Genomic DNA, 24797 nt, shown 5'->3' on the forward strand with positions numbered 1-24797 from the left:
TTGTTGACAAGCAGTGCGTCGGTCTCCCTCAAACATGGCCACCATGATGGAGCGAAGGCGACAACTTTAAAATTTACCTTTTCAAAAAGAAAAAAAGCGTCGCGTCTGCGACAAGGAAAGACGCTCGCAGCCGACACGACGCCGGCGCGTGTTTGTTTGCTTGTTTTCCTCGCCGTGTGAAGTTTCACTTGGGCCGAGAGCTTCGCTTTAAGTTGACGGAGCGCCGAAGAGCGAACGGCGGCGGCCAGAGGATTGCATCCATGTCGTCAGCGCTCCTCGTTTTGTTTGTGCTTTAAGCGTCTTCGTCGTGGAAGTTAACAAACTATCCGGGGAAATGGATCTGTTTAACGAAGTGTTCATCGAAGACTAATCCGTACTCTTGGAATATCTTGTGCTTTTTTTTTCTTTTTCTTCCTTACTTGCTGCCATTTACTCCGAGAGGAAGAAAGAAACGCGATCGGATCCGATTAAAGGGAAGCGGCAGAGTGGCCTCGCGGTTTGGAGCCCGGCTTCGCACTTGGATTGCGGGAATTCCGCCTAAAACGGTGCCTTTGGGAATACAGTTTGCTGTGTTTGCGACGCTTTTCAGAATTCATTTTTGTGGCAGCGATTGGGGAGTCAACACCCAAACCCCCCCTTCCCACCTCGGCTGCCCAGCACTCCTCCATCCCAAATTGCAGATCAAATCGGGTTGTGTTCCGCGGACGACAGTAAAGGTCATGAAGGAAACAATTCCAGGCTTTTAGGGCTGAAAAGGTAAGACGCCACCGCGAAAGGACTTCTTTGATCTGTTGCTTAATTGGCTTTTGTCGATCACTTTCGTTTTGGGTTAAAGTCCTCTGATCTTCCAAAGGAAGGCGTCACGTTCAGTGTGTGTGTGTGTGTGTCACACTGCGTCGGGGGGCTTGTCGTGGAACAAACGGCGAGCCCACTTTACATGGTGGGGCCGCTTACATAACCATGATCCTGCACGGGGAAAGAAAGAAGGAAGGAAGGGAGGGAGGGAGAGACGGACCCCAATGGCCATGTTGAGAACCCAACTTGACTGTCGCTTACGTGCCCTGATGCGTTTGGAATGAACCCCCGTGTCGGCTAAGCTCACAACTTGTCCTTTTTTAGATCCACGCACATTTGTTCCTCCACGGCTGCACTTGACTGCCACTTTGAACGCGGTAGAAGCCCACCCCCCCTTCACTCTTTGACAATCACCTGTAACGGCAGAGCTTGTGTTTAGCAGCCCCCGGGATTGCCGACCGAGTCCGGTGGGGGTTGGGGGGAGATGATGGCGGCTATGATGACACTGGACTTTACACCTCAAAGTTGTGTGATCGAGAGAGTCACCGGAGCCGCCGCCTGTGCTCCAGTGACTCGAAATGATGGTCACTCATCTCTCGATCTCTACAGGTCGGCCGGCCGGTCGGTCGGTCAGACACACAAGACACACGTAGACCTCCAACCGGCGTTCCCTCGACTTCCGCAGGCCGGTTCCACGGACCTCGTTTGGTTTCGAAGAACTAATCGGGCCACACCTATGAAAGTAGACCTGCTTCTGTGCCAGGGCGTCTGTCCTCACGGCCCCGATGTCGCCGTCATTGTCTTAGCGATGAGGCGCTCGCTGTCACGTGCACTTCAAGTTTATCAGCCATGCCTGGCCCCCGGTACCGACACGTAGGCTCGTTCAGCCGAATGCAAGTCTCTCTCTCTCTCTGTGTGTGTGTGTGTGTGTGTGTGTGTGTATATATGTGTGTGTGTGTGCGTGAGCGCGCCCAGCTTCACCCCCACCCCGCGACAAGTCTATTCGGATCACTGGGTTGCTTCTCGCAGCGACTTTCCTCTTTCGTATTCGCACGGGCTGTCCAGCGGGGTGGGGCTGCCAGGTGCGCGCCGCCCGACTTCCAGTTTTTGCAGCTTTTTAGATCCCCTGCAAACGGGGTCTCGTATTGTCGCGTGTGTAAGGCGCTTTTTCTCGTGTTCGTCCCCGAAGCGGGTGGGTGGCTCAGTGGCGGCGGTGCAGTGGTCTGTGAGTAGTGCGCGTGCACGTGCGCGCGTGCACTGCTCTAGCAGGTAGGGAGGGCCGAAGTGTCAAGGCCCGCGAGGCGACGGCGAGTTGCTGGGACAGGGAGAAGGAGCGGGGCGTCACTAGCAGCTGCCAGTTCGACTTGGCTCGTCACACGGAGCTTGTGACGTTGCATCCAAATCGGGAGCGCAAATGTTTTATCAGTAGGAAAAAAAAAAAAGAGTGGACATACATGGCGAACCCTGATACGGCCCGGCCATTCCATTCCCTGTGCCAGGAACGTGTCAGCTGTGCATCAGAAGAGCTGCGTCCAAACTCACGGGATCGCTACGGAGATCGACACCTGCCCAGTGCTGGGGGTGTTGGCATGGGAGGCTTCTGCAAGAGGAAAGGTGGAAAACTTTATAATGTGTCAGCGGCTTTGTCGCTTTTCTGACAGCACAGCCCCGGAAAGGAGGCGACATCAGGAGGGCGAGTGGCAGACACACAGCCTTCACGGGGAGAGGCGGCGGGACGCGAGTGCTTACCGCGGGAGCACCTGCTTTCTTTCAGTAGCGGACGGCGAGTTTGGACTTTCTCTTCTTTTTCCGTCGCATTCTTTCTTGTTTTGTGTGTTTCTGCCTCCCCGCGCGCTCTCCTACTGTGTCCGAGGGCCTCAGCGCAGTCTTTGGTTACTCGGCACGGAGTGAAGCTGCAGCCACGTCTCTTGATGTGTGCGGCTCGGCTCGGCTCGCCTCGGCTGTCGCTGGCCAATGAGCGCTGGGCTCCCCCGCGTCACGCGACCCGGTCGTGAACGCGCTCCGCTGGGCTGGCGTGTGCGGCTCGTGGGGCACAAGCAGTTCATACACTTGAGGTGGTGCCACCCTGATTATTTTTACGTGTCGGCTCCTCCGATGGCGAGTAGTCTGAAATTGAAAAGGACGACCGCACAGCGGAGGAGAGGATGGAGAAGTGAACGCTAACTAATGGCAGCTTTCAAATTCGGCATTGCTGGCACTTTATTCATGTTGTGTGCCACCTGTTACTTTGGTATTGTAGTATCATTTGCACAATTCCCATTGCACTGGCAGCAGCTTGTGATTGCATTATTTGTGCAGTGTGTACGTGAATGTTTGTCTTTAACTTGTTATAATTCAGATCAGTGAAGTAGACAGACAGATAGGAAAGGCACAATATCTCCGTCCATCTATCTGTTATTATATAGTGCCTTTCACATCTTTCTATCTCTCTGCCTATCTGATGTAGGAGGACAGATCATCTAGAAGCAGGTGTATTTCTTTCTTTCTTTCTTTCTTTCTTTCTTAATAAGGCCGTGTTTTATGTGGCCCACTGACGTGTCGGGCGCTTGTGCAGTTTAATCTGTAATTGCAAATCCATTCCTGTTTCAAACGGCATTAACAAAGTCAAGTCCAGAGACGATTACATGAAGCTGTAAATGGCAGGAGTTTTCGGGGTTCTTTGATTTCCTTGTCACACGAGGTTGGACTCTTGCCGTTGTGAGGTGGTTGTTTGCGTCAGCAGACACAGGACACGTTGGCTTCTTAATGACGCTCACAGCAAAGTGACATCTGACAGGAGAGTCCACGTCGTTTCATCCGTAATTGTTTTCCACATCGAGCCTTCATTTATGGAGAAAGTCATCATGGCTTTTCACAAGAAAACTCCGTTGTAGTAATTCTAGATGTAGTTGGGTTCCTGCTGAAACGATCAGATCCGCCAGGTCACTTGCATCCAATAACAGACGGAATTGAAAATGACAAACAGAAAGATAGCGACAGGGTGGGTTAAAACAGACAGAATATTTCACACGACGTTGGCACTGCTAATGGTTACGTGATCCACACGAACATTTCTGGATCTTTTTTGTTATCTCCTTATTAAAAAGGCCCAGTCCTGGATCATAGTGTGGGTTTGTGAAGCGACCGTCGTCCTTGATTTGCTGACGTCGTGTGTCTCTGGCATCAGTTGAGGTGATTGATGCCAGTCTGCCTGATCTGAGGCGCACCTCAGCTGCACGTTTGCTGTTTACCGATGGCAGGCCGGGCACCACGAGGTCCTTGTCCACGCTAAGCAGTTGGACTTCATGGAGGACACACGTGCTCATTGTTATTTAGGGCCTTTCCTACATTTTCTTGTTGCTCGGTCCAGACGTAGACGTAGACGGCGCGGGTGGACTTGCAGTTCTCTGCCTCAGAAAGTCGGATCTCATTTCTTGGGTCTTTCAGCATTCGGAGTAAGTAAGTTGGCACTCCGTTTGGTTTCAATGGATGCCGACGTGCCTACTTGATGATGTCCGGGAGCGGTGCGCGTCGGTCCGTGTTGGTGTGACCGATTGTTATGGACGCCGACCTCGAGGACCAATGCTGTGCTCCTCCTCAAAGGTGTGGCTGTCCAGGCCGGTGACAACAGCCGGTGACCGCTGCCATTTAGGGCTTTGAGACGAAGACGCTTGTGAATTTTGACATCGGTCCAAAGTCTCCAGTGCCGCGATGGTCTTTTGGTAAGTTCACGTTCCGTGGAGGTGGTCAGGCTTGAGAATCCATGCTGTGCCCACCGTAAACTTCTTAGTTACACAGAAATGAATTCTTTTAGGATTTCCTGGGAAAAAAAAAAGCATCGTCTCCATAAGTGACGAAACGCTGGCTGTGGCACAAGTCCAGAGTCATCCCTCGAAACAGACTGACGTGATGCCCCCCTGCCCGTAACTGTGAGTGTCACCTTCTTGTCTTTGTACCCGCGGCCCCTTGGTCACACGAGTAGCCCACTCTGCCCTCCTTCAGTTGCCACTACACTAATATATTTGCTGTTGTTTCATTAGGGGGGCATCTTGTGCCAAGCCATGTGAGAGAGCGCCCCTGATGTTGGAATGAGTATGCAGGAGGGGGCATTCTGTCACCATTGTAGATTGTGGCCTGCGACTGAAGTGAACACGCTGGCCAGGGTCTGTGCGGTGGATGTGTGTGTTTTAAGTGAATGGCAGTTGTATGAAATTGGCACACACACCCCATCATCATCCCCCTTCCGTACAGCAGCCTGGCACTGTAGGCACTGGCGCTGCTCACACTTGGGTTTGCCTAGCAAGTCGGTGCCTTCAGTCATACACACTGGTGACAGGCTGGCTTTTCAGGGACTACATGTGTGAGTGTGCCCAGCGTCACTTGCCATACCCTCGCCCTAGAGACAGTGCTCTGAGCCCCCTGCTGTGACACAGCTGGCAGCAGTCGCAGCACCATAGCTTGGTCACCTGCGATGGTTACAGAGGAGTCACACTGCCCCTCTATGGCTAGTCGTACAGATTTTAAAGTCTGTGCCCGCTGACAGTGCAGCGAGAATCTCGTTTTCGGTGGCCTGCTGACCGAGTTTGAATTGGGGGGGTGCAGTGGAGACTTGTGGGTAATAAATCGAGAGAGGTGGTTGCAGGACGAAAGGCAAAGTCACAAGCAGCCACGTGGTCCGGTGCCCCGGGCTTGGCTTGCCAGTATCTGGGTGGTCTTGCGGCTTCAGGCCATGTAAGTGGTGCAGATGGGCAGGAGCCGATCTCTTGGTGAGGAGCGGCAGGTTTTACTGTCTAAGCCCCCCTGGCTGCCCACATTTCCAGTTTAGTCCACGTGACACTGAGGTGGCAACTGGCCAGAGGTCTACCTTCAGACCCCATCTGCACTAATGCCACTGCAGGGCACTGACAGGTTTACCCGGCTGTGGATGGTCGGGTCACTTACGTTGCCTTGGGCACCATGCCACACACGCTACCTAGTGTGACGTTTGCATGTCTGCTGCAGGTGGTCTGGAGGCCCTGCTTATCAGCCCGAGTTCTTGATGAAGTCCCACCAGCTCTTCACGTGTGGCGCTGCGTGTGACAGCAACGGCCTTAGTGTCTCGAGTCGAGCAGCGCATTTGACGCAGCAGTCGGCGGCCCGGGCAGCTCAGTATAGAGGCCACCGGGTAAGGGGGGGCGTGCAAGTATAGAGACCACCGGGTCGGGGGTCGTGCGAGTATAGAGACCACTGGATCAAGGGGGGGGCATACGAGTATAGAGACCACCGGGTCGGGGGGCGTGCGAGTATAGAGACCACCGGGTCGGGGGGCGTGCGAGTATAGAGACCACCGGATCAAGGGGGTCGTGCGAGTATAGAGACCACCGGGTCGGGGGGGCATGCGAGTATGGAGACCGTTGATCGGTCCACTTGCACGTGGCAGCAGTACCCTTGGCGGACCCCCTCCTGTTCTGATGGTGGACCCTGGTGTGGTTCCTCCTTTCCTGACGTCTCTTCAGGCTGCTGTTGAACACGAGGGTTTCTGTTGGAATGTTTCGCCAGGCGTGGATTTATCGGTGGTCTTGAGCCGTGCTGCCTGCCCTCTTCTTCACTCGCCCTCCATATTAAAAGATGGCACACGAGTGCTGACTTGGGAGGTGAGCTGCCTGTGGTTACCAGCCTGATGGCGTTTCACTCCATTTAGACTTCGTTTTAAAATGAAGCTGAAAAGACCCCTCGTCACGGTGCTCAGAGGCGCGAACCGCAAGTGGGTCAGTTTGTGCCTGTCATCGTCCCTTTGTGAAGCAGCTGGCCAGTGGCTGCACCCCCTGATAGGCCCATTCGGGCAGCCACACGTCTCCTGCAGATTAGGCCACAGCAGATGATAACCTCGCAGTGGCTTGTGCCCAGCTTCCTGCAGTTAACTCTGTGTTGCCAGGCCAAAGGTTGACTGGCATACATGGCCTTGTCTAGGGCATATGAGGCCGTTTTACATGTGGCACCGCAGAATTGGCAAGAGCCTCTTGATGTCTGTGTTGAAAAGCCCCCCTCCCCCCTTGGTTTGAAAGGTGCCATGCAGGATGAACGTCAGTTGGCCAGAATGCTGCTCCTGGCGCTGCCAGCAGAGGCTCGTCTTCAGTTCGCTCCTCTGGTTTGTGGTGTAGCAGTTTGCATTTCACAGAATTCACAACTCGTTTCTGCACCGAGGTCTGCAGCTCTCACAGTTAGCGGGCGGGCAGGCGGGCGGACGGGCGCGTCCCTCTGGTGACGTCTTTGGATGTCTGCTGGTTCACTGGCTGCTCAAACCAGAAAGTCTTCCTGTTTTAACTCTGAGAGTCCTGTGATGGCACATAAACGGTTCAGGTGCTGTACTGACTGCGTTAGAAGTGAGGCGCTGAGCGGCGGGCACTGAGTAGTGGGCACTGAGCGGCGCGTCTTAGGCCAAGTAGAGATCATGGAGTTAAACTTACGACTGACCTGACATACCAACACACACTTCCCATCGATGCCCACTGCCTGCATTGTGCTGGGGTGGACTGGGACTGAAGCTCCCAAATGAAAAGAATTCCGTTGGTGTTTATGGAAGTGCAGGAGACACGGTGGGCTGCTGTTGGGAACGACGGCAAACAAACAGAAAACGACTTCAAAACCTCCGTGATGGGCAGTGTGGCACAGCGGGCAAGGCTTTGGCTTTGGGACCCTGAGGGTTCAGTGTGACCCCCCCGAGCAGGTCACCTGTGCTGCTTGTGTAAAAGACCTGGAAGCGATTGGACCTCCAATGTTGTAAGTCGCTTTGGATAAAAGTCCAGGCTGGTGGTGTTGTGGGGGGGTGAAGCCCAACGCAGCTAGCAGCGGGTGCAAGGCGGGAACACACCCTGGACAAGGACCCGGTCCACCGCATGGCACACACTCACTCACCCAGCATGCATGTCTGTGGGCGAAGGAAGGAAACCCACAGAGACACGGGGAGAACTTCCAGCAGGGCGGTCCAGGGACTCGCATACCCACTGTGCCAGTCCGCCTCCTCGTTGATTGGTCCACGTATCACATACCCAGTGATACCCAGTCGGTCCCCTCTTTAGTGACATCAGTCTGGTGATTGTAACCCAGAATTGTGCAGCGGGTGACTTGGCGCTGTAGGTGGTCCGCTGTGTCTTTTGACTTCACTAAAGTGGTCCTGCACTGCTTTTTCCGTATTGCTTGTGATTTCTCGTTTTTGGTTAACAGACGTGGGGTCTCTGAACTCGTTTGTTTGTCAGAAGTCACTTTGATTCTTCTGAAAAGGTCAAATGTCATTTCGTGCCTTTTGTGTGGGCTCCTAAAAATGACTTCCCAGCCTCTGCTGGCATCATTGGGGGCAAAGCAGGAATTATCTGACAGCATGTCTGGCACTGGGCACCCGCTCGTTTTCCATTGGCCATTTCTGGTGGTCCTCTTCACTGAGGTCCCTCGGCGGCAGCTTCACCTCGACTTGCCGTTCTTGCCCGACGACCGCTAAACCAGGCGGTGGCTCACTCTTTGTGACTTTCTTCCAGTAAGGTTGATTGGCAGTGAAATTGTCCTTTGAGAGCCCACAACGCCAACATTTTTAGACTCGTGAGGAGGAACCTCCTTGCAGATCTGAAGGAAACGGGGCACCCAAACCCATGTCCTGGCACCACCCTTGGGTATTAATGGAGGCCACTATGGTGCAGGATTAGGTCAGGGTTTTCATGCCAGCACTGCTGTTTGTGATCTGCGGGTATCCTCCTGCCATCAAATTGGCGACAGACTGGCAAGGGTCTGTAGCTGACCAGGTGACCCTTCCGCAGTGACCAGGCACTCAGTAGGCGAACCGCATCCTGTAAGCGTAGGCTGACCGTGTGCTGTCCCAAGGCTGAAACCGGACCACCGTGGCAGATGTGAAGCGACATTTTGGAGGTTGATGTTTCACTCGCCGACACACCCGAGTTTGATGAGCTGGCTCGTCGCCCACACCTTGGGCTGGTAGGGCTGTGTGACATCTTAAGCGTTCACGATGAACAGAACCATCGTCTGGGGGGGCACAGATAACGAGCGACTCTGCCTCCGTGCCGCGGGAAACGTCTGCGCGTGGTGTCGCGTTTAAATTCACTGCCAGTCCGTCACACACGTGAGCGCCTTCAGAGCCCACTTGAACTGGCAGACCTGCCAAGTTGCAAAAAAATGGACTTGTGTGACAAGAGTGAGAGAAACCACAGGCCAGTGCCCGCGCTGCTGCCAGTTCGACACTGCAGGACATGCTGATGACACCGCCGTCCCTCGGCCACAGTAGCTCACATGCCGCTGGCTCCAAAATCGAGTGACTGATGGCATCCTAGTGGGCCGAAGAAGAAATGACTGCTCAAGTTTGGTGCTTTGAGGGAGCCAATCGCAGATTTGTATACAGATGACATCATCGACCAGCGTGTCGCCACGTCACCCGGACCCCCACCTAAATGCCTCCTTTATGTGGCATTTTGTCTTGAAATAAATAGAAAAAGCGTTGGACTTGTTGGGCTTTTTATGACATCTGAACTGTAAAATGTGCCGAAGATTAAAAGTACAAAGTGCAGAACGCGTGAAGAAGAAGAAGAAGAGGAGTGAGTGATGCCAACAGGCTGTGTGCCACGCTGATGTGGCTAACGTGAAGCAGCTGATGGGCTTGAGAAGAGCGACTGGTGCGAGTGGCCTGAAGTCACAGTCACTTTGTCGTCACTCACAAGACTCGTGTTTGCACTGATGCATCCATGCAGTTGCCCGAGTGACCCTTGGCACTATCGCTGTTGGCACTTACAGCCCGCGTGATGCTCAGCCGAACGCTAAGGACGTTCAGATCATTTTGAGTTGAGTGTAGGGTAGGGTGCCTTAGCACCCATTTGAAGTTGAGCGTGATGTGCCAGCTCCTGGCGTATTGGACGCTGGCGTTGCTCGACTTTCCATGTGAAGATGGTTTCCTCGCTAAAGTTTCGACGCCTCTGGCTGATAAGTTGAGGACCTTCACCTTGAAACGGCCGCGTCCCCTGTCGTGGTAAGTGAAGATTCAGTTTCTAGTAAACCTGAAAACGAGAACCAAAACATGTGAGATTAGTTGAAATGGAGGGGTGAGGGTACTGGGTGGGCAGGCGGGCATGTTGAAAAGAGGCCTGAAATGTGAAGGTAGCTGAAGATCAGTGCCAGGGGGGCACCTCGCTAGCTGGAGTGGCGTCTGCTCCATAACAGAGGTAAGAAGATGAAGACGTCATTTTGGGTTCACTTTAAAGTGAAAACGTCCAAGCGATGAAGTTGTGCTGCCATCGGAGTGGACGTGGGGACAGCTGGCAGTGGGGCTTCTCCTCTTGTGAGTGGCCCTGGTGGTCCCGGTGCGGCGAGGTGCGATTTGTCAAACTAACGTAACTGAGGGCTTCATGTCTTCCACGGCATCGGACGAAGAGTTGAGTGTAGCGCAACCACGGAATCTCGGGGACGTGACCTGGCAGTGGGTCACAACTGGTGACATCATCTGCCTTTCCTTTTTGTCATTGGTCATTTCTTCTTTGGCCTCTTTGCATGGCAGGGTGACTTGCAGAGCCTTTCATGTTTTCTCGCTTTAATGGCCCCCCGTATGGGTGACGCGGGGCCGCATTGGGAGTTCAGAGCCAGTGGGCATTGCCCGTGGTCTTGTGTCCCTCGCGTTTGTGGACGCTGTGGTGTGCTGCGTTAAAACGACAGGTGGTGGCGTCGTGTGGGGATTTCTGATTGGCTTATGAGAGGCGGCCTTTCGTGATCCTAATAACGCAGGGCACCGTGTGCAGTGATACCCGTCGCCCACCCTGTATCGGAGTGTCTGTAGCCGTGCTGATCGCCCTGGTGGCCGTCCTCACCCTTCTGTTTCTGTTGTCCCAGAATAGTGCCACGCGATTTTCCGCGCAGGTCCTGTTACTCCAGCAAGGGCCCCAATCGGCAGACGACTTGTCCGAACTGCCATTGCACTCTGCCAAGCTGGTGGAGGGTCTGACGGTGCCAGCCGGGTGATTTTGGGGCTCCAGCGTTTCTTCTGGCTCTTTGGGATGCCCGTGGGTTTGGGCAGAGCCCTGCTTATGCTGGCAGGTGACATCCAGGGTGGCTGCTTCTCTTTGTGGTGCCCTGACTGGTGCGTCACCCACAGACAGATGTCACCTGTTTGGGGATTTCTTTGTATGCCGAGTTTGTTCCCTTCCGTCCGGCGTTTCACGTGGCTAATGAATCGGAAGGAGTCGGGAGTTGAAGAGCCGCTAGCGCTGGTCCCGCTGTCGGGACGAATGTTGTCACTCGGGTCTCTGTGGGTGTCGCTTAGCATTCCATTTCTGTATTTAGTTTGTGGTGGTCCGGGACCCCCCATTCAGCCCGACTGAGGAGCGTCGATTGGCGTTGTCTGAGCATACAGGAGCGGATTAGCCCACGCGGGGGTCTTTCACTGCCCAGTGTACGCGGAAATGGTGGGGCTACTAGGGAAGGGACTGGCACCTGCGGGCACTTTGGGATGCGTGAAGATGTTCCTAAAGTAGGAAAGCGGGAGAAATGGACGCCAAGATTGGAGAGAAGCGAGACCCGGAGGCTTCCGTTCTAAGTGATCCGGTTTTGGACACTGGGGTGGACTCCGCACTCCCCCAGGGTTTGTCTCCTCATATGTTGTCACATGCTGAGAGAGGGATGGCCGGACACCTCACAACACAATGGTCTTCTCGTACGTACTTCATAATTAAAGGCCTACAGTGTTTCAAATGGACGCCTTCTCTCTAAAATACTAGAAAGTCAGTGCCAGTCAGTGCCAGTCACACCTCACGTGGTACAATTCATGTGAGAAATTCCAGTCTGGTCAGAGTGCAGAAACGGCACTAAGGTGACATTCTGATGTCCTCTGATGAGGGAACTCCACTGTGATGATGGTGTTGGACTTCACTGGCCGTTGGATTTGACTGCACAGGTAGAGGATGACGTTGGGCTCACCGGTAGTGACTGCGCTCGACTGGTTTAGGTCGGATTTCTCAAGTCGATACAGAAGTGTGCTGACGGGACTCCATCATTACACAGAAGGTGTCCTGCAGGGCTCAGGACTGGGACTGTCACTGTTGTCACTTTCCAGGCGTCCACTGGGGTCTCTCATCACGTTAACATCACTCGTACGCAGATGACGACAGCCAGTTCTGCCTTCTTGTACATCAAATGAAGTTTCTCCGATGTTGTCTTTAAAGGAGTGGGTGGATGAGAACGACATTGAGATGTTGATTATTGGAGGGAGTGACGCTGACCACCACGATATTCTGTCATCGTTTAACTCAGTTGGGGTCCCCATTAATTTCACTCAATCAGCCCACAATCTCAGAGTTCTCTTCGACTCTAGCGGGTCATTTAATGCGCACGTCATGAAGTTGTTGTCCAATTCCGGTTTCTTCCATCTTACAAATGTTGGGAAATGAAGGCGTTTTCTAAATAAGTGGAATTCTGAGAAACAAATTCCTGCCTTTCTCTCTAGTAGGACTGACGACTGCAATGCGGTGTTCACTGGATGTTCAAACTGGTCTTTCTTCAGCCACCAGTTAATCTAAGAATTATTACAAGAAGTAGAAAATACGAACACATCACCGCAGTCCTCACGTCCTCACACTGGCGCCCAGTTAAGTTGAGGGCAGATTTCAAAATCCTCCTGTTAACATATAAAGCCTTAAATGGCGGAGGTCCGGCTTACTGGTCTGAACTTGACTTACAAACCTGAGCGCACATGAAGATCTCAAGATGCCAGTTGGTCTGCTTATGAGGATTAATAAAATAACAGTGGGGGGGTCGAGCTTTTAGTTACAGGACCCCTAAACTGTGTGGTGGTCTGCCTGCCCGCCCCTTCGGTCTCAGCTTTTAAATCTCACGACTTCAGTTCAGCACACCCTGACTAGAGCTGCTGAAGATCCGTGCAGACTGTCATGAGCACTAAAACTGAAGTCACCTGACCGTTCGAATTTGTCACTCACCCTCGCCTGTTCTGCTTCTCTTCTCGGTCCTCACAGGTGCCACTTGGTGCCACGGCCCACCTGCCACGTTGTTTTGCCCGCCTGAGGTAAAGTCGTCCCTGATGGAGGATCACAGGAATCATGGGGTCCTTTCATCGGATTGGCTGTCTCCGCTGTGGAATGGCCAATGGGGGGAGGCAGCTTGATGGCCGAGGTCTCCAGGACTCTAAACAAATCCAAGTCATATTATGGGATATCGTCTGCTGTTCATTTCTACGCCGTACTTGTAATATTTTTATACTGTCTGTTCTGTCCTGTGTATTGTCTTGTGTTGTATTGACCCCCCTTTCTCTTTTTGACGCCCACTGCATGCCCAGCCTACCTGGTAAGGGGTCTCTCTTTGAACTGCCTTTCCGGAGGTTTCTTCCATTTCCTCATATTCTTAAGAGAGTCAAGGCTGGGGGGCTGTCAAGAGGTGGGGCCTACTGTGCCCACTGCGGCATTTCTTGTGAGATTTTGGGCTACACAAAAATAAACGGTATGGTATTGTATATGTGGGCACCGTCCTGCTTGTGCCAATCAGTAGACCCCACAATACCTGATGTCATGGGACTGAATGGACAGGACGCTTAAACCACAGCAAACAACCTAAAAATGTCCATGGAAACCAAACCGGAATGGTCTCGTTAAGTGACCGCTCCATTCAGATCGATAAGCCACACCCACCACATTTCCAGGGATTTCATTGGCAGTTTGTGAACCTGCTCAGGGGGTCCGACCTTCACAAATAATAAAAAGTGAAATCACAAGCAGACCCTCGAAGACAAATTGAAATAAAATGAGACGGGTGGAGAATGTGCCATGCTGGCTGGCTGGCCCCCTAGCCCACCGTCGAGCAGTCAGTTTTGCCAGCCAGTTCACCATAAACAATTAACCCTTTACACCCACAGGTTTGGAGAAGTGGCTGGCATTCAGAGGGTACAAGATCAAAAGAGAAGACCCTTGTCCAGTTGGCAGAGCATTAGATGACCCCATGAGCATGGCATGCTTTGAAGCAGAAACCTTTAAGGAGGGTCTTAGGAGAGAGATGCGGGCAGTGGTCTCTCGTGTGTCTTGGATGGCACAGTCACCTTTCCTGCCTGCCAGCCCGTTGGGTCTTGTGGGTTTGCTGCAGCGCATCCTGGCACTCCATGCCAAGCGTACTTCGGTCAAGGTGGTCCCTTCTTACTTGGATGTGAATTAAAGTTGCCTCAGTCGGCTGATTCTGTAAAGTAGCGCCAAGGCCATCCGCGTGGCGCCCTCGGGGGTCAGTCTGGGCAGCTGCCCTCGTGGCTTTGTTCTGAGGCCGTCCACAGTGTGCCGTTCAGTGCAGTTAATGCACCCCTGATTACGGGGTCCCCAGTTAACATTTTTGACCTGGCAGGTAGCGAGAGGCCACTGTGCCAGTGCATTTGTTCACATTAGTCACTCTTGAACATTTTTCAAAGGATGCCAAGTGAAGCTGTTTCTTCAGTGCCCCCCTTATTCATGATGCCATGGATCTTACCGTGATCCTCTGGGTCCGCTAGTGGCTCTCTACGCCGGGGGGTCTTCTGTCCCATGCCAATTCTCACTGTGGCTATGAACCTCTCTTCTTATGGCAGACATTACAGTTTTGCCAGTGTCACTGTGCCAGTCCTGCCACTTCATTCTTATCCTTGTCACTCGTGCTGGTCTTGCTCAATAAGGCTTGTGTTGATGATTGGTAGCACCAGAGATGCCATGAAACACGGAGGTCCTCCATCAAGATGGCCGTGGCCCTGGTCTGTCTTTGCCAACACCCCACCTCTCCTCTCCTGTGCTGTAATCCTCATTTGTTTGGTGACTTGGCGACTCATTTGTGCTGCCCGCTGGTCGGATTTGATGAGCACACGAAGGTCTTTTGAAGGAGCCGCGCGAAGCTTTACGGTGCTTGTGCCCTTTGACACTCTGGCGCAGGCCTTGGCAGATGTGGTCGGTGGCGCGTTTATCGTTCAAGCGTTCGGTGTGTGGCCAGCATCTCCCCCTCCGTCTTTACGTGTAATCGATGTCACCAACATTTCCCTTTGCCCTTTGATGGTGAGGACCTTTGGCTCTCGCCGCGGGCAGCGACTCTTCACACACCTTCTCCTTGAGTGAGCCCAGGTTTTCTAGTCTGGTGCCGTTGCCAGGGCTGCTGATGACAGTTATGTCACGCGCAGCGTAGCGGACCCTGGTGCAGACTGGCCCCGTCGTTATGGCCATTGACGCTTTTAAAAGTCCATACGTGTGTCACTGCTGGCAAAAGCACATGGCGGGGGGCTCTGTTGGCACAAATCGTCCCGTCTTTTTTAAGTTTACATTTAAAATGGTTGGCTGAGTTGCCCACTCTCTGCCAGCTTGCTGCACCCGCGGATGATGGGCTCCTCTAGCGAACACAATGCCATGAAGTGCCCTGTGCAATGGCCAACAATTCAGACATTGGGGTCTCCGCCGGTGACGTGTAAGCTGAAATGTGCCCTGGTGGCCACGTCTTCAAACACCTGTGACGGGCTGACAGCCGTCCCGAGTGCACATCGTACACAAACGGCGAGACATGCGCCAAGCGGCCACCCCATGGTCCCTACTTGACTGGCACTTTGACTTTGTAAAGCGAGCGAGGAGGCGAGACGTGCCAACCTGACTGGCACATTCGGTGTCGAGAGGTGAAGGTAAAGGGGGAAAAAAAAAAAACAAGAAAAACTTAAGAAATATGGACAAGCGGGTAAGCAGTGGCACGGATTTGATTACTGCGTGGTGATGACGACGATGGTCCGATGGCAGTCGCACGTTTTTTACATCCTGAAGCATTAGACGCGGTGTTCTCGTCGAGGGTCCGCAGAGCATTTTGATCTGGAAAAGAAGACGGAGGTCAAGTCCAGCATCGGGCAGTGCCTGCTGCACTCTGGGACGAGTCGGGATCAGAACGGCCGCTTATGGACCTGTACGCGAAGGGGGCCTGCCATGGTGGCGATGCCTACTCAGGCCAGTTATGAGGGCACACTCGAGGCTCGCCCGCCCGCAGTGTGGCGCGGTCACGAGGCTGCTTGACGTCGAGCCTTCGCTGTCTTGATGTTTTTTGAGCTGGTGAGACCCAAACAGAAGAGAATCTCACCTTGCGGCTGGCCGAGTGCGGACGGGCACGTAGGCGCTTAAGGTGGTCAGCGCGAAGGTCAAGGGTCGCAAGTGCGGCTGTGTTTGTGGTTTTCTGAAGGAGACGTCAGCTGTTGCTGGTTTGTCAGCCTGGCAGAGAGCTCCACGATGGTGGCAGTGCCCGGCTTTCTGTCTGTGGAGTTTGCACATCCTCCCCTGGGCATTGTGTGGGTCTGCCAGGTTCCTCCTCCTTCCTCTCCAAGCCCTGGGCTAAGGGCCTCGTTTGTGTTGTGTGCCAGGGCTGGGTGCTTCCCATATAAACATACAGTACGTGTGTGTGCCAGCGCAGGGCAGGTGTGCGTGGAGACTGGCATTTTGTCACCTGGCCATTTTGTGATTGAGTTGGGTGGCACACCGTATGTTGTCAAAGGCAGTCGTGTACTGTAAGGGTCCGAGTCCCTTTGACTTGTGCCCTTCGTGTTTGTGTCAGGTGACCCGCGCCCTAAACGGCTGTACTGTAGAGCGCGGGGGGGGGCAGCTGGGGGCCGCGGCTCAGCAGATGCCCTGAACTTGCACTTTTATGACATCTTGAGCTGTAAGAGGGGTGCCAAGGAGAGGTTGAGGGGAGTGAGAGGAGGCTGAGGGCAGACAGACAGACAGACAGAGACCCTCGGGAGTCACATGGGTGGTCACGCGGGCCAGCGAGCCTGACGTGTATCAGGAGGAAACGCATCGAGCCATTGTTAAGGAGAAGATCGGGCAGCTCACGCCTGGCACAGGGCATGGCACAGTAACGTCAGACTGAGGGAGGTGGCCATCGGGGGGGCAGTGTGTGTGTGTGTGTGTGTGTGTGTAGTCGAGTACAAAACTGGCGTAAACAAAAGCAAGCAAAGGCTTCCGGGGTGAGGAGCTTCATCAGCATTAGGAGGTGATGTTAAAATGGTGTCCAGCAGGGGTCAGTGCTGTGCAGGAGGCGGGGCTTGAAACCCGAAAAATCGATCAGAAAGTCCGAGCCCGACTTCCTCCGATGTCGGACACGTTGAATTTTGTTGCCAACTTCTTTCACCACTTCGACAACCAGCTTCATATTTTCTTCTGATCGTAGATAACGGGATGCTCTTACGATAAAGACGGACGAGGGTGTGAGACACAAGAAACACAAAGTTGTGCAAACGTCGCTCCGGTATTAAACTCTGTGAGGGCATCTGGGCACAATACATGGAGAACAGAGGCCGTGTGCTTCGTGGCGACTCTCTCTGGGCATCAGCATATCGGAATCTCGTGGACCAGTCGTGCGATTTATACGACCGACATTATAAAATAGCAGCAATGAAACCTTAAAGTCAAGGCCGACTTATCGTCAGGAGAACTTAAACGCGAGTAGATACGGTAATCTGTGAGCCAATCAATCGCCTTCGAGGTTTTAATTCCGTTCAGATTTTACTTCAGCGATGATTCCGGGTTTTTATTTTTTTATTTTTTCACCTTAAAGAGAAACACGGAAACACGAGAGGTTTGGGGAAGCAGCGTGTGGGCTGACGAAGGTTATGAGCTCCGTAGAGCCCTGAATGGGCGCGGGGTCCAGCAGCGGAGACCTTCCTTTAAATGACCTTTGACCCGACGATCCTGCATGACCAGATGTGTAGAAACTTTAGAACTAAACTGCAGGCCGCGGTCTTCATCGTTAGATTAACAAAGTGACCCTAAAAATACTAAAAGGAATAAACGTGTGCACAGGAATATTAATAACCGTAATCCGTAGAAGAAAGTCGTAATGACGAGCTCTCTAGACTTTGTGTACCGTAAATATCGGAAATAAGGCGGATTAGTAAAGGAGTCCATACGCTCGCACACGCTCACCGACGCACTCGCACACACTCAGCGACACGCTCGCACACACTCACCGACGCACTCGCCGCACACACTCGTCGACACGCTCGCTCGCGCTCTCTCAGAATCGGTGATGTCGTGTTGGCCGTCGCGCAGCGCGTGAACCCTGTGCCCGTTGATGGCGCCCTCACTGCTCTTCGTTTTCCCGATTCTCGAGGTGTGACTCTCCATGCAGGTCGCTATTCTTGCACGACGTGTACTCCTAATGATAAACGCCGTACAGATCCTGAGTTGTAAGCCGCAGGTGTGTCCGGTGCTCCCGAGTTCGTAATTCCAGATGGCTCTCCTTCTTTTCTTTTTCCGATTGAAAATCAAGGACAAACGAAAAGGTGCGACTTCACGAACGCAGCGCCGTTTGTCAAAGTGCACGGGGCGACTCCTCCGATTCCTTCTTGTCAGTTTGTTGCTCCACGATATTCCAGTCGTCTGGCTCAGTCATCGGAATTCTTCACGTTAACGCGACTAAATTAAAGCTGAAAGGTCGGACCTCGTACCGGACACGGCTTTTTAGTGAAAATCGGCCGAGTAGATGGTCGGCCGCTCGATGTGAGCGTCTCTAGTTGATGCCAAACCCGGTGGCAGGGCAGATAAGGGAGAGCCGTCCGAATGGTCACAGAGTCACTTGGGCACATTTGTGGCAGTTGTAATGTAAAGTCCGTAACTGTAATGTATTCCGCGCGGGAGGCCGACATGTCGGATTTTTAAACGCCGCGCGAGCGAGGACCAGAGAATCCCTGGCTACACCGACACAGTGGATAAGGAGGATGGCAGGTCATCTGGCACTGGCGATGTGTGGCACACATGTCACGAATGTCGTCTGGCCGTGGTTAGGTGTGCCCGCCATGTTGGCATAAAGAAAGTGCAGAGGAGTGGGAGCTGAGCTGTGAGATGGGGACAGAATGGGTGCCAACGAGGACACGATTTCACACCGATACAATCCAGTTTCTCTTTGTGGGCTTTAAGAGACCCTGCCTTGTGAGATGACTTTACCGGAGGCAGGCAGGTGGGCATTGGCACCAAGTGAGTACCCAGAAGAGGTGAGGGTCAGTCGCAGATTGTGACAACCCTGTTACTTATGTTTCGGTGCCAATGACAGTCTGCACAGTTGATCAGCAGCTCTAGTCAGGGTGTGCTAAACTGAAGTGGTGAGTCTTCAGCTGGCATTTGAAAGCGGAGAGCGAAGGGGCACCTCTGATGGTAGCGGGCCGACCACCCCGCAGTGTTAGGAAGCTCAGCAGGACTGGCGGCTCTCGACTTGGTGGCATTTTAAACCCTGTGGCGCAGTGGAGGAGCCGCTGCCACTCGGTAAGGAGGTCGTGGGTTCACATCCCGTGTCCTCCCTGCAAAGCACTTTGAGTGTGAGCAAGGCGCTATATAAAGATAAAGAATCGCTACTCTAGGAGGTCCCTGCCAGGCAGACTGCGCCCACTCGATGGCCTGTCCTCATCGCAATGTTTCTAGTGTTCCAGGGGCCCTCTAGTGGAGGTTGGCAGTATTGGCATGCCCACATCCTCTGAACCTCAGATCCTCAAAGTAGCAGGTGAGACTCGGTGTGCCATCCTTCGCCGTTACAGCCTTTGAACCTTGGCATGTGTGTAATGGCAGCACTGTCAGCTTTGTGTGCCACCTTCACCTGACATCTCAGCCCCCATACCCCGAGCTCTTTACATGGGATGGGGTGGCACACTTGTGCTCCCGTGTTGTGCCTTGTGAAAGGCGCTATATGCCTTTATACTCCTAAGGCTCAGGATGGCAGGTCAGGGGGTTCTTCTGTCAGTGCCCACCCTCGCAGCCCCCTGTGTGCCACCCTGACCAGAGTTCTCCAGGCATAGTGCCAGATCACCGGGCCAGAAGGGAGACGGAAGTGACCAGAAAGTCGTGACTGTGGCTCTTTAAATTTGTGCCTAGCAAGGCCAGCCAGCCTGAGCACTCTTGTTGCCATGGAGACCAGTAAATGTGCCCTTTATGTTGTAAATGACTGTTTAGTAGGCGCCCAGCTGAGGAGCCGGATGAGCGCCAGCCCAGGGGTGCCCGCTGGGATGCAGGTGCATTCTGGGCTGACATCCCTTGCCGGAGCGGCTCTGCTTCTCCCCTGATGCTTTGTCGGTGCCCGCATGTACGCTGGCAGTAGGGCAGCGCTCACTCCTCGGGTCTCCCGTTGGTGATCTTCAGTGGTCCCTCAAAGCTGCTTACTTCGGAGCCCACCCAAATGCAGTGGAATGGGATGCTCTGGCCATCTCTCGGACTGCAGGTGGGGACGTGAGAATCGAGGGGACATCGAGACCAAGCGAGACTTCAAGTTCAGAGCATATCAGCGGGGGGTCTTTGTGAGGGAGGGAGGGTAGCTGGCTGGCACGGTGTGGCCAAGTATGTCTGTTGTGCTTGTGACCAGATTTAAGGAAGGTGACGGTCCCAAAGAAGGCTGTCTGTGTTGGGCATGTGTGGGCTGGCATCTTTTAGGGTACCCTCACTGGGGGAGCTGTGGAAGGTGGCATGTTTTCTGCTAATAGACTCTCCTGTTTTCTTCACTTTGCCCCCCGACAGAATGTCATCAGAGGACAAGACTCTGGAGCCCTCTGACCACGGACCCTCACCAGCTCCAGGCAGCACAGCGGCCACCCCTGTGGGCAGCCCAGCCAACACAGACAAGCGGCCGAGAGGAAGGCCTCGCAAAGATGGCATCGCTGTACCACAGAAGACCCGAAAGAAGTAAGTTGGCGGGCCGGGCTCTTCTGGCTTTGCTCCAGTCCCGGGCATATCGGGATCTGCGTGCCCCTTGAGTGCGGGAAGGGCAGGTCAGTGTGGTTGTGGCCCCGGTGCCCCTCGTCTCTGTTTCCTCCGACTCCTGGCCTGCTAGCGCCCGGCCTTGGGGGGTCAGCATGGGGATGACCAAGCTAGGTGTCCAGCAGATAACGTGGGGATCACTGGGGGGGGGCTTTTAGTCTTCATTCGGGTGTTTGTGGCGTCTCCTCCATTCTGTGCCAACGAGCGAGCATTTCAAACGGTAAGAGGGTGACGTCCTGAACGTGGGGACGTCACACGCCTGGGCCGTTCGGCAAATGAACCACCTGCCGATTGGCAGATCCTCGTGCCCGCGCTGCCTGTGGCATCCCATGACGCTGACCCTGGCGTGCCGCCTGCTCGCCACTGCTAACGAGTCCTGGTCACTGCTTAGATGCCAGCAGAGCACCGACACTGGCAGGGGCCTCTGATCGTCTGAAGCGCGTCCGCCCCGTGACCTCATTGGCTGAGCAGTTGTGACCTTTCTGGGTGGCCTGTAGTGGCAGGAGGGAGGGCAGTGGCACCCTCTGAGGCTCGCAGCTGCCTCTGGGCCCAGGATCCGGGGCGTGACGCAGGCCGCAGAGAGTGCCAGGCAGAGAGGGGGGAGTTCAGTTCAGATCCGCGCCGCCTTTTGCGAGTCTCCCTCCCTGCTGGATCTACTTTAGGCAGCAGCCTGTCGGCGAGCGGGCAGGCGGGTGGTGGGGGGTGGGGGGGGCAGCAGGAGAAGTTGAGTGTGCGCTTCTTGGGATTTGTTTGATTGTGGAAGAGCAGCAGAAGGCGGCACAACAAAGCCCCATGAATTAAATATCAGCGCTTCACGGGCGGACCCGTCCCATATGGGGGGGGTGGCATCTGCCTGGCCTATGCCAGGGTCCGGGAGGCGAATGTTTATTTGTGACATATGGGAGTGGTGCCCTGAAAGCCACTGCAGACTTGACGGGCTCTTTGGTGTTTCACACGCGCTGGGTGGTGCCCCCCCTGGCCTGGAGGTCCAGAACGTTGTAACCCCTGCTTGGCCGCGCTTGTGTCTCCTTGTGCTGCCATTGTGGTACATAATGTGAGGTGCCCACCCTCGCGCGCCACAGGAGGCGCTCACTTTGAGTTGTGTCTGCGCACAGAGCTGCTGCTGGGCTTGCCACCCTTCTGAAGAGTGCCAGGCAAGCGTCGGACTTACAAAGGATGACGTCACCACGGACCCCCTGACTGCTCTGACGAAGAGCGCACGTCAAGTCTGGGAATGTGTGAGATATTATGGGATGGTCTCATTTCAAACTCTGTTGCGAGATCGATATGATCAGAGAGTCGCGGACCCCCGAGTCCGTCCCAGCTTCACGCAGCCCTCGTGGGTCACTCACTGGGCTTTGTCCCTGCTTAGCCTTGCGCTAACGATTCAGATGGGTCAAACCGCTAACCTCGCCCACCCTGGCTTAGCGTGACACGCCACATGACAGTAACCTCTGTCAGGGGGTCCTAACGCCCGCTCCCCCCCGAACACCGAAATGTTGAGGAGTGGGGGACGCCTGTCACCCCAGCTGTTGACGCCCTTGCCCACCCTTTTAATGCATGGTCTTGAATCGAGGGGCAGTCTGCTGTTGTCGTGTGTTGTAAGCTGGCCTGAGAAGTGGGGGCTGCGCCAGGGGGCCGTCGGGCATTTGGCTGATTGTGTGTTTTAATTGTGAAGGACGACACGGCGCCGCCTGCACACGTGTCACGTTTTGGTGGATTTAATGGCTTGAAGTACCCCATCGTTGCCCACCCTTCGGACTGCGTGTTTCTGTTAGCGCACGTCACAAATGGAGGCTCGCCACAGCAGTTGTTGGCACTGCCAGTCTGCAGTTTCCACCCACGACCGTCCTTTTTGTGGAGTTGTGGATGCTTGTAAGGTTTCAGCTGCGCCCCTGAACTGTACGGGGTGGTCTGAGGATGAACGGACACTCGGGCAGACATCTGTAGACGAGCCCACCACGGTCGGCGAGTGAATGTGACATCTCCGAGCGGGCCACCCACCGTGTTACCAAGCGTTTCATCTCGCTGACGATCTCGTACGACTTTGCCACCCGACTGGCCACATCCTCACCCCGCATACTGGTGCCGGTGACAGAGGCCTGTCCGTGTCTGCCCCGAGCACCGTGCCTGCCAGGCGTGACTTGAGTGGCACTCTGCAGTTGGCCCTCACATTTGACTTTGACTCGTTTCTACCGACACGCCGACAAAGTGTTATTGGGGTTTCAGCGTTGACTTGGTGGCCTCCCTAGCGACAGTAGTTGTGCGGGATGAATGCCACATTTCAGAGTGGCCCTTGGCTGGCATGAGCGCCCCCTACTTTTGGGCACTCGTCTTCAGATGCCAGGCCAGTCTGACTTGCCTGCCCTTCCTGCACCACTTCCTGACCACGGTCAGTTGAAAATTGGTCCCCATTTAAGTTTACCTGACTAAAGCTGGTTCCTGTGCCCGCTGCTTCTGAGGTTAGTGCCAGCTCTTTACAACCTTGCAGTGGAAAACACGGATTCCAAATGCAGAAGATGAATGCGTGAAAGGCCGAGGTCCTCAATAGCTCAGCATTCACTCGGAACAGCGAAGGAGTGCCAGGGTCGAGTGACGGTGTGCCAGTTTGTCTGACCGGTTTCTAATATCTAAATAAGCGACGTGCCAGCTGAATCTCACAGGCACGGCCAACACTACAGTTAAGTGTGCACCCACTAAACAGCAGGCAGTGCATTGGGTGTAGAAGGATTGTGCAGGAGTCCGTGGGCCATTGAAGCCTGGTGTCCCACCTAGATGGACCTTGGCCTGCCTGCCTGCCTGCCCCGCTCTGCCCTGCCAGTCTCCGCCATTTTGGTGCTATTTGTACAGTTGTAGGAAATGATTTAGACAAGTCGACTGGGTAACAAGCGTGTCATTCACACTCCCGCCAGCCGTGATGCCATCTTAGTGGAGTAAATGTCCACTGGGACTTGATCATCAGAACATCTTGGCAATGCTGGTGGGCTCTTTGTGGAGCCCCGTAAGCATTGGTACTGGCCAACTTGTTAGAGGGTCTTGCATAGGCGTTTGGCCGGGGTGCTTTGTGGTCACCTTGGGACTGACGGAGGGTCATCGGGTTGGGATTTGAAGGCGCCAGCTCCAGTGCCCGCTCAGTCACTGGCATCTTTGCTTCTGTCTCTGGAGTTACCTCAGAAGATTTCTGCACTGCGTCAATGAGGAGCTGCCAGCCTCCGCACCAGTCACGTGTCCTCTTCATTTGGGCTCGTGCTGGAAGAACGTTGAGCCTGAAGAGCCCACTCTACCCGGTCGCTGCCACCCAAACTTGCCAACAGAAAGAGCCGTAATGAAATGTCTCCACGTGCGCCGGCAGCTTTATGGAAGACCTGAACCGCTCGCTGCACGCCTCGTCTGTCCACTTGGCCACCCAGTCTGCCCGCGCTCCACTCAGGTTTGGAAGGTGCCGTGTGCTTCAGGAGTCTCAACGCCGTGGCTGGCCAGTCTGTCGTGGCCGAGTGCTTCTGAGGCATCGTGGGAATTTTGGCTCTAAATGCTGCTTCACGTTTCATAGGTTTAGCCTTCTTCTTCTTCGGCACCCTAAAGCTTCATGAGGTCCTGTGGGCTACCAGCTGTCTGCTACACACAGGCCTGGACCCACAGGAGATGGGCATGCCAGTTTGTCGTATCAGACGGGGAAACAGAAGCCGAAGAGGAAGAGAAGCCATATTTGTCTGACTTGTTCATCGTCTTCTACTAACGAGGGCAGGACCCCCAAACGTTTATGAATAAATGCCATCTGGAAGAACATTCGGACCCTCTGGAGATTTGGGGTGGGCACGGCCATTGTCCAAGTGGCTACCTTGGGGATCTGCGAGGTGGCCCTGCCCCGGGCCTGCAGTGGCTCTCATTTCACGGAGAGATTTTCATGTCGTCCTCGTCTTCACGCGAGTGCCGAGCAGCTGCCATTCGGCTCAGATCAGCGGACCCTTCACTCGCTGTTTGTTTTACCTCCCCGAGATCTCACAAACAAACAAACAAACAAACAAAGAAAGAAAGAAAGAAAGAAAGAAGCCGGCCACATCCCACAATCCTCTGCTCTCTGTGTCAGAGCCGTGCTGGTCCTTCTTGTAAGTCCTAAGGTTCAGGTTTTGAAAGTGACGGCCGCTTTTCAACTGGCAACTTGAACTGGCTTACCTTGGTCCATACGTGTGGCACGCCGGGCCCTCTGTCTCGATGGCATGCTGGCGCCAGTCTCATCGTAAACTGCTTGTGTTCTTCTGACTT

The 24797-nt window shown here is 54.2% G+C and overlaps 1 protein-coding gene across 1 annotated transcript in view; it reads left to right on the forward strand.

The window, feature by feature from the left end:
• Positions 1-24797, forward strand: part of kmt2ca (lysine (K)-specific methyltransferase 2Ca) — a 74136-nt gene continuing 49339 nt past the window's right edge. Inside the window, 2 exon segments of the mRNA XM_039754155.1 lie at positions 1-756; positions 20295-20459. Of these exon segments, the coding sequence (XP_039610089.1) occupies positions 20296-20459 (164 nt within the window). The 5' untranslated portion in view covers positions 1-756; position 20295.

The sequence above is a fragment of the Polypterus senegalus genome, chromosome 5, assembly GCF_016835505.1.
Source record: "Polypterus senegalus isolate Bchr_013 chromosome 5, ASM1683550v1, whole genome shotgun sequence".
In the NCBI taxonomy this organism is placed as follows: Eukaryota; Metazoa; Chordata; class Cladistia; order Polypteriformes; family Polypteridae; genus Polypterus; species Polypterus senegalus.